The following is a 13,626-nucleotide window of genomic DNA, read 5'->3' as shown; positions in this document are numbered from 1 at the left end:
TCCTGGGCTGTATTAGAAAGAGTGTTGCCAGAAGGTCAAGGCGGGTGATCCCGTCTACTCAGCATTGATGAGACATCTGGAGGGCTGCGCCCAGTGCTGGACTCCCCACTACAAGAGAGACATGGACATACTGGAGCAAGTCCAGAGGAGGGCATAAAGATGATGAAGCAGCCAGATTGAAGCACCTGTCACAGCAGGAGAGGTTGAGAAAGCTGGGACTGTTTAGCCTGGGGAGGAGATGGCTTAGAGGGATCTCAACGTGTATAAGTAAGCGATGCGCTTCCTTCCCAAGTAAGGAAGACTGAGCCAGACTCTTCTCAGGTGTGCACAGTGAAAGGACAAGAGGCAGCAGGCACAAATCAAAAGCTAGGAAACATTTAAACATAAGAAAAGTCTCTGACTGTGAGGGTGGTCAAACGCTGGAACAGGTTGCCCAGAGAAGCTGTAGATTCTCCATCGTTGGAGACATTCAAAACCCGACTGGGAACAGCCCTCAGCCACCTGCTCTGATCGACCTTGCGTGGCGTGGGACTAGACAATCTACAAAGCCTCCTTTAAACCTCTACAATCCTGTGAGGCCAATTCATTGGATTTTATTCTACAAAGTGTACCACAAAGAAGGAAACAGAAGTTATAAAACCTCCATAAAGTAACATAGGATCAAGTATCAGATGAAGCAAGGAAGATCTTTGACAACGCTTGGGATTACTTCCAAGTGAAAAAATATAGGCAAAGAAAGAGGGGAGGGGAAGTTGACCTACTGGATGGAATTTAACTAGCGTTTGGGCAGACCGTTTAGAAAGGCAAGAAGGGCCTGCAAATAGTCTACATAGGCTTGTAACTGTCTTTCTGGCACCAAGTTACCACAGTGAGTCTTCATTCAAGCATTTCTCTGCAGCACCTGTACAGGCATCCTGCCAAATAAAGTCAGAAAGGCTGGTGTGTCTTAAAAAAATTAAGGGAGACTTTGCCACATTGTATTTGATTATGGGTTTAGACTATTATTGAAGACAAGCCACCACAATGTACTACATATTACGAAGGAAAATAAAACATTTCTTCTGCTGAAGTTTCAACTAGACTCAGAGTAAATGAGGTAATATAACAGTATGAGCCACTGAAGTGGCACATCCCTCATACATTTTGGAGTTTAACTGTAAAATTCCAAACAGAACTGTGGCTTCTGCAGTTAAAATAAGGAGCATGTTAGATGCTCTCTGAAATATACTATATTAAAATGTAATGTGCTATGACAACTCAATTTTTACCATCTAACATTGAATCTAGTTGAGGTTTTTTTTTTTGTTCTTTTTTTTTTTAAAAAAATATTGAAATGGCTCTGCAACAGATAGATACGATTTTTAAAGAGTAAAACTAAAAAGTATAGCTTCAGTTTAATATCAGTGATCTATAGCATCAATTTCAAATAGATTCCAAACACTTTTTGAAACAAAAACATTGACACAACAGTTCTGTAGAATCAGATCTGGTTTCAACATTTTGCAACAGTGCAAATTACCCATTTCAGAGGAAGCAAGAAAGACGAGCATCCAGCAAACAATGTCACAAAGGATGAGCACAAAACAGATGTGGGAAAAATAAACAGCCTTCCTGCCCTGGAATTTGTAAAAAGGTCTGCAAAGAGCAAACAGGACTTCTCACTGCAATTTGACTTCTAGACCTATAAAAGGAGTCCCATGAGAAAAGACACTCAGATGAATAAAATATACTAAAAATAATAGCAAACATTTACAAGGCTTTTAAAAGAACATCGCTCTTGGACTTCAAGTTCTATCAACATTTTGTAGCATTCTGCAATCAAAGCGTAGCTAGATAAGCTGATTTTTAAAATGCTATTAGAACACTACATCTTTTTAAATACTGTCTTCAAAGACACCCTTTGTCTATTTCTGATTTACCAGAAATTTTTATAGAGAAGATATTTGAAGTTGCTTTGACAAAAGTCTGCTAATACAGAATAATTACTCTGGTAATTTTTATTATTATTTTTAAACTATAAATACAGGTGCCCCAGTACAATTCATGTGTGATAGTCTCGCATTCCTTTGGTAAGTGATTAGCACCGCAGGCTTTGTGGTCTCCTCCTTGTTCTAAGATGAGGAATGTGCTATGCATTGCCCTTAACTATGTAGGATTAGCTAAGAGAAGGATTTTTCACATCCGTGATTAACAAGGAGTAACTGTTCACTCCCTTCAGGGGTGTTCAAAAACATACTCTTTACCTGAACTCATTATTCTTCCGCTACCTATCACAGGTATGCTAAGCTATTAACCCTTCAAACGCTCAGATATTCAGATGGAAGCCAAACAGGTGATTAAGTATCAATGTTTTAAGGGGGAGAAAATCAAAACATCAGGAAGCCTTAAAAAAAAAAAACAAAACCCAAGCAGATGCATTAGCACCTCAGGTTGTGGGCAGTCCAACCTAGACCTTCCTGACTGCAGCAGTGAGAAACCGTTCAGAATGCACCCCAACTGAAAAACTAATTCTCAGGCTTCAGTAATGAACTCGCACGTCAAAATAACGACCAGGATTCAGTGAGAAAAGAAATGGGAGACTAACTTCTAACTGAACAGCTAAGAACTCATTCTAAGAGCTCAGTACAATTCCTACACTATACAATACGAAGTCTTACTGCCAAAAAAAAAAAAAAAAAGCTGCTTTCACTGATATTTTGTATAAGTCAAGCACAACAAGATGAAATATCATTCATTTATTGGCTGTTCTTTTAGCTATGATAGGAACACAAACGATTCCTGGAACAGTAGTGGTGACTCTACTGCTAACATAGCATTTTTTCACCAGGGGTCCTAATATTCCACATTAGCCTTTAACATCACATCTAAGCCTCTACACTGGGGAAAAAAAAAAAACGCAACAGATTTTGCTTCAGTTAAACCTGTCTATTTTTATAATGGAGTTTTGCAACATTTGGCATTTATTCCAGAAGTCCCTGCTCCTTAACTTTCATCATGTAGCACTGTTGGAAGTGAAATCTGGGGGTTTTAATGCTTCTTTTCTGCAACTGAAAGGGCTATATTCTATCAGAGGTTCAAAATCCAGAAAGGAAAAGATCAGACCAAAACTAATTATTCTGGGATTAACTTATTGACTCATTTAATATTTAAAGAATCATAGAAAATCCTGATATTCCTCTTTTTAAAAGTTACTATTTTCCTACTTGGAATTTACATTTTATGGATAGATCTAGTCAAATAATCGGAACATAACTGCAGTCTCATGCTGCACATCAATACATAATAAAAAGTTAACACAGGTTTATTTTAATATCTGGAAAGTATGTTTTATCCGACCAGTGATACAGTAAGTCCACAGTCTAAGAAAGAACATACACTTAATACAGTGTGGCACTTTCCTAGACTGGACAAGAAGAGCAATACTAGTTTATCTAGTCTATTTAGAAACAACTGCTAATTCCTTCAATAATTTCCCAGGCCTGGCAGGCAGTATTGCCCAAGACAAGCTGTATTTGTTTTTATCTTAGATGGAACATTTTATTTCTTAGTCCAGCCTGCTATGCACGCCTTTAAGATGAGATGCTCTGTAAAGCACTATATATTCACAGATCACAGTAACTCGTGAGTTTTGGTTTTGTAATTTTAAAACTAATGCTAATACAGCCTAACAGTTTATCATATTCATCAGACTAGATCAGAGCCCAAACAGGTAACTCTGACCATGTGAAAGACAGCTAAAAACCACTATTATACTGAATCCCATTGAATATCTTTGACAAGATTGACTCCTAAGTATTGAGGTGAAAATTAAATCCTTGCAGCAGAAGCTGCAAACACAGCAGTTTCACACATAGATTTATATCCAGAAAAGAAATCCACGTAGTACTTAGTTTGTTTACTAAGTAGAAAAACAACCTTTTTCTTGAGACTATGTAGCAGAAATATACTTCTTTTGTGCTGTGACACATCTACAAGTTTCAAAGTGTTCACCCACAGCATAAACAAAACTTTAGTAATTTTCATTTCTACTCAAACACTCATAGGCACACTCCTAAGTAAATGCCCCCTTCGTCTTAAGTCTTAATAACCTGTTTTAATGTACCTGGGGAGATAGAGCTCCAATAAATAGCAAGTACAGACAATTCTTCAGCTTGTAATTTTAGAATCGTGTTGTACAAATTTAGAAAAATGTATGAACTGTAACAAAACATTTAATTCTTGAAATACTTTTCTCCATCATTCAGTGATACATTGTAAGAAGCGTGAAAATACAACATAAATAGCTTTCAATTGAAAAGCTATTTCAAGTATCAACTTGAAGTTCAACCCTTACAGCATTCTTTTCTGAAACTCAGGATTTCAGCTTACTCGCACCATATAGCTCAGGGGGGGCTGTTTTGGGGGGGAGATACAGGGTATAAATATTTAGCTCAGATATTAGCTCAAAAGTTGTAATTTTTGTACAGCCTGTAAGAGAAACGTTTTACCTCCACACTAGTTTTCAGCAAAATTAGGTTTTGTGTTTGTTTGAAGTTTTTTTGTTGTTTGTTTTTAAGTCTACACAGATAGTGCTTTAGAACTATTAAGACAATAAATTGACAATTTAGAAATAAACTCTATTAATTCAAGTATCACAAGTGTAGGGGCTTGGTCTGGAAACTTTCTAGGCCACACAAGTAACCTTTCTCACAAGAGTAATCAGTGGGACTACTCATGCAAACCAAGTTATTCACGTGGTAAATGTCTGCAGAATCAGACTCCAAATTAGCATTTTAGGGGCATACTGCTGCCTCAATGGATTATTCACAAATAAATACAGGAAGAAAAATGTGGGTAGTTTTCAAACGATTGCTGTAACCTCTTCCTATTCTGACATTTTTTGGATGTTTAGCATAGTCTCAGAACGATCATAGCTGGCATCTCAACTACTAGACATAGAAAACCTGTAATAAAAAACGATGTTCCTGTCGGCCAACAAAACATTTATTCCTAAATGAAAAGGTAACTGCTCTGCTACGTAAACACGTGAAGAGTATATTTAGCCCTCAAAATCTGACTGCATAGTATTTCTGGAGTACAAAGAACTGTCGGGAAAATTTGGACTTAAGCAGCTTATAATAGAACTAGCTCAACCGTCTATAGCAGCTGTCTTCAACCAAATTTCATACATCCCTCCAGATGACAATAGCTTGTAAATACAGTGGGATACTTTGACCAGTAGCTGCAACACCATAGAAGAAGGTGGTCTTGGGGATAACAACTGATTACCCTTTTAAAAAGTCATTTTTAAAGCTGTGTCTAATGAAAGTGTTAGTTTTCAGAAATCAGAGATTTTCAGTTTGTCTTCATCTTGTTTTCTTAAGAGACTATTGCAAACTATTATAAACACCGCACCCAAGATGACAGCTTTAGAAAGAAAGAAGAATCAAATGTTTAATCTCACATGCTCACAATGAATCGTTTTAGAAGGTTTTGTCTCCCATAATAAGCAGTGGTCTCTGGAAATTCTTAAACGTTGTGGAAATTCTCCATGCCTTGACCCTTTGTGCCTTCCTGCCATGAAGTATACTGAAACCCACCACAGATACATTGCTGTGGTCTATGTAAGAAAGGTTCAGACAACTTTAACAGGTCACATCCCACTCCTTCCTTTATGGGACCTGCCATGTACTGAATGGCCATGTGTCCTTTAGAGGCCCTACTCATAGGGGCAAGGGCTCATCATACAGGTTACTTGTTAATATAGAAAGTCTTGCAGATGTTAAATAGAGGAAAGCCAAGATCATAATTAATTCAAGAGTTTTTGATGCTGCTTCAGGATGTCCACAAAGGTACAAGCTGTCCCATTGACTGAAAAATAGGCTGCACGTATTGAAGTGCAAAGAGGGTTGTTTCAGCAGACAGAGCATCTATATGACACAACAGACCGTGTGATTCAGCCATCCACAATACAAGCTGTGAAGAAAGCCATATTCATGGCAGACTTCCTACCTCAGACAGTGCTGTACCAAACTGGTTGGGACCACTGCCCCCCTTAAGAGCTGAGCCTTCAGCCAAGACTGTGGTGTATACCCATTTATTTGACTGAAGACTTTTCAGAGAAATATCCAACTAAAAGGCTTACAGCAAAATCACCTTCAGCTTCACCAGGGTCTCTCCAGCAACTAAAGTCTCCACAAACCTAAAACTTATCTGATTAAGTTGTTAGTTTCCATCCTGTTTTCCCTCCCAGCCCTTATGTAGTTAGTAGGCACCACTATACGATCACTTATTGCCAACTGAACATCTTCACTTTAAAGTTACAGCAGGGCTGCTGTAGTAACAATTACTTGTTACAGCAGTACTTGTTGTGGGTTTGGTTTCCATTGCACTTCTACACTTACACTGGTGTGACATGAATTCCACATATTAGGTCTAAATAGCTTTGTGTACATACTACTACATATATCTACTGTACTAGAGATTTCTCATTGCTTAACCAAACTATAGGAAAAAAAGGCTTCTATCCACCTGAGAGGTACATGCAGATTTAATCAAATCATATCTTAAGGAGGTCTCTTCTGAGAAGCAGGTTGAGAGTTTCTTCTCTCAGATTAATTTTGCAAGTGCTCCAGGTCTCCACTTCCCTTAGAGGGAGCTGAGGATATTCAACGTTTTGCATGATGAGAGCTACAAATGAGTATTCATGATGAGTAACTCGCTGATCAACCAAACAGCTCCTCGGAAGTCAGAGTAACTGGTCTAAAAAAAAATGATTTTGCAACTGAAATTCCAGTTCAAAAACAAACAAAAAAAGAAAACCTAAAACACTTCACCTAGAGAGATGGATTTATTTTTTTCCCCAAAGGGAAACTACTGTGAAAGTCTGTTCTTCACATTAAAGAGAGCACTGAACTACAGGAAACACGTTTTAAAATTCAGCCTGTATGCGCTAGCACGAGATATTCCAACATAAGAAATAGTACATCTAAACAATGTTATAAACCAAATTCAGTTCATTTAAGTGGCAGTAAGGTTCGCTTATACCTTCCATTGGCATGCTAAAAACTGCACCAGGTATTCTTTGACAGTAGCTTGGCACACAGCACGCACAGCGGAAACGTGACATCCTACACTTATGCATTGAAAAAATCTAAAAAGATTTAAAGTGCTTGCTATTTAATGTATAAAAGAAAATACTTGAAGGAAGTATCCACAAGTTTCCCGAGAAATCGTTTTGAATTTCAGAATCCCAAGGAGATGAATTGGCTGTCAGATAACAATGCGCCTTCATCAGATGGACTTGGCAGTTGTAAACAAGAGGAATTTTCTCAGCTTTTCCTCACAAATATGAAATATTTGCTCTTAGCCAACAGCTGGGGCGGTTTAAAGACATCCTGCATATATATTCAAATTACAAGTCACCCACACACCTAACACTGACTGAATTCCAGCAAATTAAAGAAACTCTGACAAGTACTGGAGCAGATGCAAAATGATTCCAAAGACAAAACAGAATCCAACTTTGTAGGTTTAAATGACTAAACTTTCAAATGTCATAGTTTGCCTGCTGAAGGGTGAACAAAAATAACCCACAAAAGTAGCCACAATTATCAGAATTTCTCTTCAGAACTAGTATATTACGTAAGTGGAAAATATCTATTGTTTTCCAAAGATTTTACAGATTTATCAAGAGAAAACCAAAGGAAAAAAAAAAAGAAAACATGATGGCAAAATGCAAACACATCAGATGAGTAATTTTTAACTACTAAAGCTCCTTTTTTTTTTTTCTAGTATTGCAACTCTATACTTCAGAAATCTTACCATTAAATGCCTCAAAATTATGACACAAGTTAAAATAATTTTTGAGATACTGTTAATAAACCACATAGCAGGATCTTGCTTCAAGATAATCAAGAAATACTGTTTTAAAACTTAGCAAGTATTTGGTATCTCAGTGTCAAACTGCATTCACAGTGAAAGCACGGATCTTTTAATGTTTATTAATGTTTCATGTACATGTACTTACTTTTGCAATATGAACTACACTGTTTAATTTTTTTAGCTAGACCCTATAAACCAAATTTAGGAATGTGTATATATTATTCCAATATATCCCTCAGCAGGAGAAGCTGTACTAAATCCCTATACTTTGTACAAAGTTTAAAACACATTGTAAAAAAGCATTGCATTAAGTGTTTTAATACGACTTTGAAAAAATCTGATTCTGCATTTCTAAGAACAATCAATCTCATTAAAATTTATTCAGAAAAGGCTGCACTATGTAATAACACTTTCAATTTTTAGGTCAAAAAGTTACTTCGGTTTGTTTGAAAAAAATTAGGTAATTATCTCAAGTACATGATATTGCAATTGTTATAGAAATATCATAATTACACTGGTGGGTTACTAAGTTTCTTGAATAGTTTTGTGTATATGACCAACCTAAGCATAACGGTTTGTGGGGTTTTTTTTTGTTTTAAACACACAGCAGCTGTGGGTACAGAGCACAACTACAAAATAAACAGATTATTTAGGCCAATGCAGCTTTTCAATGGAGTAAAGCAGAAATACCTTTAAGAAGTTAAAGTAGCAGCAACAAATAAAAAACTAAAAGAGACCTGTGAGGCACGCTTCAAAAAAAAAAAAAAAAGGTGATATAATGTAAATGCAGCAACTAAAATGCCTGATAACGAAGACAACTCAAGTTCTACATGAGCATACATTAATACAGTGGCGTTCTTAGACTGTCTTAGCTCCAAATTGAAACTGTATCCAACAATTAGCGTCCTGCCTTTAACGAGTCAGATGCCCCGAGTTGTGCAATACATTTTAAAAAAATATTTTCACTTGAGAAAATGCAACAAAATAAGGAGGCGCATACTGAAAATTAAGCAACTCTTACAAAAAGCTAAACCGGCTTGAGAATTACTCATTTTCTATGTCCTACTCCAACCAAGCAGGTGTTTGCACTTCAACTTCACCAGACAAGATCCTCTCATCCCCGCTCCATCCTCTCTCCCCACAGTACTTAATCTTTTTTTAAAGTCCAAATCCAATTAATTTTCGAAAGCTAACAGTTCATATTTTTCCCCTAAGTCTTTGAAAAAGCTTTAATCATATAAAAACTGAAGCAGAATTCAATTACTGCTTTCATACATAACAAGACAACATTTTATAACTAGCAGTTACTTCCACTAAGGCACCGTATAACACACACAACATCTCCAAGACTAACATCTAACACCGTACCTCCGAGAACAGGCTTTTTTAGGTGTATTCACGTTTGAAAGAGTCATTGTGTATTCGAGGGAAAATATCTGATAGTATTCAAGCTATTTCCTACAAAATAATTGCAGTTTATGCTTCAAATCTGGACTGCTCATGAAAGCTCCCCCGCCTCCACCCGAGTCCCATGCATACTCCTTGAGAATTCCCTACTTATCTTGTGTCTCAATAAGGATAGATGTCCCAAGCTTTAAAAAGTAATCACAAAAAAAAAAAAAATAATATCAGAGGCCTGAGTACCTAACCCACACAACTGACTTGATAGAAAACAAATATTCTCATACATTCAGAATTAAAAATACTTACAGCCTCTCCAGTTCTTTTAAATCCTGGAATGCTCCTCTCTCGATAGTACTAATCTTGTTCTCCATGAGCTGACTGAAATATAGAACATTTCATATATAAGTTTTAATAGCTCCAAGATAACTTGTTGCATTAACAGTAGTCTTTTAAAGGCAACCACATATTTATTAAAACAGTACAAGTTACTCTAGAGTGACATCCACTTTAACCTTCTGGACTCCTGTCACCAACACTTTACATGAGCTCATATACCCAAAAGAGGAAAAATAATTCTCATTAAAAGAAATAGGAATAGATATTACAATTGCTCATCTACTTTAAGAGTCCCAGGTTAAAAGGTTACAAGTATTCGTACATGCTGTGTGTACACACGAACATAGATCATTGCTCCTCGGCAAGCTATAAGACTCCAGTTGAAAAATATAAAGGCGTATTAGTCTCACATGAGAGTAACAAAAAAAAAAAAAAAATACCCAACTGTGGTGGTGGGAAAAAACATCAGTGGAAGACTGCACAGAGATTTTAACTGTAACAGTAGGTTTGATTTGTAAAAAAATAAATAAAATAAAAGTTACTACAACACGATACTCTGTTTCGGAGAGAAACAGAAAAGGATTTTATATGACTACTTGCTCAAATGGAATAGCCTTAACACATAAGCTAAGTAAATTTTGCAGTACTTTAAACTTGGTATAAGTTAGATTTTTTTTTTTCCCCACCAAAAAAGAAAACCCCACGGCACTTTAAAAGCTTCATAATGTTTGAAACAAAGGCATTTAAAAAAACCCCAAAACAACAGCACAAATCCAAATCATTTCTTCCTCAAATTCACTGTTAAAGTGTTTCCTTTTAGCCCAGAAACGGTAGAAAAGCAATAATCATCACCTGGGACTTGCTTTTAAATTCAGTAAAGGAATAACTTTTTTTTCTTAATGAATTCTCTCAGGTTGAGGGTACCCACTTTCTGTGGGAACTGTAAGTTTGCTAACTTTAAAAATGAAAGGTTATTCAACCAATTTAGCAACTCTAACTTGTGAGCTACGTGCCAAATTAAATCCTCAAGCTCCACGACCTTAAGGAGAGATTAAAAAATATTAAACAAATTATATTTAAGGCAATTGCTAACTTATTAACATCAGTGTGTAACACATGGGAGGGGGGCTGGAAGTTCAGATGCAGTAGCACAATAGTTAAAGTGATAACTCATTCATCTTCTGAACTGAAAGAAAGCTAGCTCAGTAGCATCAGTCCTAAAAGGTATCGATGATAGAAAAAGAAAAACTTACAGAACTCGAAGGTGCCTTAGACCAGCAAAGTCAGTCTTGGTGATTCTTGTGATGTTATTTCCATTAAGATCCCTAAGAAGAATAATTTAGAAACAGCAAAATTAAAACCCTCAAAAGTTATTTTTAAATCGTTTTGTTTGTTTTCATGGGTACAGCATCTCCAGAAATTGGGAGATGTAAATGAACTCAACGAACCATTCCCACAACTAACACCATGCAAGTTCCTGATTTCCAAGTGACTGAACGAAGGTTTATGTTGAAAGTTGTAGTTTCAAACTTTGTAATAAGAGACCCTTACAAAGTCAGTTCAGCCTGCCATTATAAAGCTCACATTTATCTCTAACAATACAGAAGAGTCAAAACCTGTCTGAACGTGGTTATAACTGCATTTAGAAAACCACTAAAGTTACTGTATACGTATATATACACACTACAGTATTTGTTTGACTGATAGTTATAAAAACTAAGTAAGTGACTGAAACCAAAACAATTTTCTACATTTTTAAGCAACTTCCAGCTTCCATAGTATTGCCACAAAGGCAGAACAGGGCTTAACTTCCTGTAGCAAACGTTCGCTTTCGAACAAGCATGAGACCGTTGGAGGGCAAGTGATGGGAAACGTGATTTTACAAAACCTAAACTCTTCTCTTGCCGCACAGGAAGCTTATACTGGCTGCAGAATGCAAAGCGCATTCAAAAGTGAGGGATAACTGTATTTAGGCCCTAAAATTTCTGTTCGTACTTCAGCACTACTTGCTCTTCTGGAGCTATATGCCCCCTTTTTCATAACATTTTGGGATCAAGATATAAAATTCCCCCAATTCCAATCGCTACAAATAAAACCAAACTTTGCAATTCCTGAGGTAAGCCATGAGGAAGTGGTATTTCATGGAAACTACCCTAACAATCACAGCTCATTCCCAACGTATTTAGGAAAAAAAGAAAAAAAAATCAGTATTTTTGGGGGGTGTTTATAGCACATGTGGCCAAAACACCACTGTAAAGAAACCACACAAGCCTGAGCCGAAATCAGTGTCCCTGATACTCTTCCTGAGTGAAATTCATCACTGGAGACATGCGTTCAGTATGGCAACATTTAAATGACTTATTAGAGAGTAAGAAATACTGCGCTTGCCTCTTCCACTCCTTAGACCCTCCTGAAAGGCAGTCTGATATGATAGATACCCGACCACATGCTTGCCCTCTCTCAAGACTACAGAATACCCTTGCCGCAGGGTACGGGAAGGGTCTCAAAAAGCGGATGGGGGGGTGGGGGGGGGAAATCACGGTTAAGGCACAACTTGGTGCCGTGCGAGAGGCAAAGAGGCTGAACACCCCAGCCCGCCCTCGCCCAAAGGCAGACCCGTGCTTGCCCCGGGGCAGAGCCCCGGCGGGCTCCAGCTCCGCGCCAGGGCAGCGGGGGGCAGCGCCGCCCCCGCCCGCCTCCCCGCGCGGAGCCACCGCGGCCGCCCGCGGAGCTGCGCCGCCCGCCGCGGGGCCTGCCTGCGCCCGCGGGGCCCCGCGGCCCGGCTCTTCCCCAGCGCCCCGGGTAAAGAAAAGCCGCAATAGCGAACTTTGCCGGGAAACGGGCGCTGGCGGGGGGGAGGAGGGGTGGAGAGGCCGCTCCGCCGCCGCCTCGGGGCGCCCCCCGGGCCGCCGCGGTGCCCGCCCCGCCGCCCCCGCTCCCCGCGGCGGCGGGAACCGCGCTCCTCACCGCCGCTTCCCCGGGATGAAAGGCAGCGGCTGGGAGCAGCGTCCACCTCTCCCCCGTCTCCGCGCATCGCCATGAAACGGGCACCGCCAGCGGCAGGGGAAGGGAACGGAACCCCCACACATACCCCCCCCCCCCCAAAAGGGGCGTCGGGACCCCAAACCGGGCCGGCTCCGGGGCCACCTTTGCCCCGCCGGTGGGCGGGAGCCCTGACGGGCGGCGGGGGCCGAAGGGCGCTCGCCGCCGCCCCGGCCGGGTTACTTACAGCCTCTCGGTGTTGCGGGGGATGTTCCTCGGGACGCCGCGCAGCGCCAGCCCGTGACAGTCCACGGTGCTCCCCGAGCAGGAGCACTGCGCCGGGCAGGGCTGCGGCGCCACCTCGCCCGCCATCGCCAGCAGCAGCCCCAGGGACAGGGTGAGCTTCCCCCAGCCGCACATCATCACCGCCCGCTGCCGCCCGGCCGGGGCCCGCCGGCCTCGGCCCCGGGGAGGCGCGGGGCGCGCCGCCCTCCTCCTGGCCGCGGGGAGCCCTCGGGCAACTTTCGGGGTGCGGAGAAAGCGAAGTCCTTTCTATCCAAAGCTCCGCCAAGAAAACAACCCCGGCAAAGTGAGGTGGGTGGCACCGATCCGCGGCTGAAGGCAACTTCGCTGGGAAGGGGGGCCGGGCCCGGGCCCTCCCTCGCTAGCCCGTCGGGTGGCGGGGAGAGGCGGCACTCGGGTCTCGTCTTCACACGGTCCCGGCGAAGGCGAAGCGAACCCACGGGCTGAGGGTACGGCGGAGTTGGGCTAGCTCCTGATCTTCCTCCTCGCCCCTCTCAAAGCCGTGCCTCCCCTCTGAGCCCCCGGCTAGAGGCCGCGGAGCCCCGTCCGCCCGAGCGGCGCGCCTTCCTCCGCGGCGGTCCGCGCAGCGCAGCAGCCGCTCCCACGCGCGTCCCCCGCCGCGGGCCGCTCACAGCCCCACGGGGGGCGGCGGCGGGGCTGACACCGCGCACACACCGCCCTGCCAGAGGCGCCTCAGCAAATCATACCCCTCTCGCAGGCATTCATCAAACTGTCTCA

General features: G+C 41.1%; 1 protein-coding gene across 5 annotated transcripts in view; it reads right to left on the bottom strand.

Moving 5' to 3' along the window:
- The window catches only part of SLIT2 (slit guidance ligand 2), a 257,533-nt gene extending 244,525 nt beyond the window's left edge, over positions 1 to 13,008 (bottom strand). For all 5 annotated transcript variants that reach the window (XM_074147922.1, XM_074147924.1, XM_074147926.1 and 2 more), the window contains exons 1-3: positions 12,833 to 13,008; positions 10,857 to 10,928; positions 9,574 to 9,645 (exon numbers count right to left, since the gene is read on the bottom strand). In XM_074147922.1, coding sequence (XP_074004023.1) covers positions 9,574 to 9,645; positions 10,857 to 10,928; positions 12,833 to 13,008 — 320 coding nt within the window. The remainder of the gene's footprint in view (positions 1 to 9,573; positions 9,646 to 10,856; positions 10,929 to 12,832) is intronic.
- Positions 13,009 to 13,626: the final 618 nt, after the last annotated feature.

Source organism: Numenius arquata, chromosome 5 (genome assembly GCF_964106895.1).
Source record: "Numenius arquata chromosome 5, bNumArq3.hap1.1, whole genome shotgun sequence".
Classification (NCBI taxonomy): domain Eukaryota; kingdom Metazoa; phylum Chordata; class Aves; order Charadriiformes; family Scolopacidae; genus Numenius; species Numenius arquata.
Note: the sequence above shows the minus strand (reverse complement) of the source record. Positions and strands in the feature narration are given on the sequence as shown.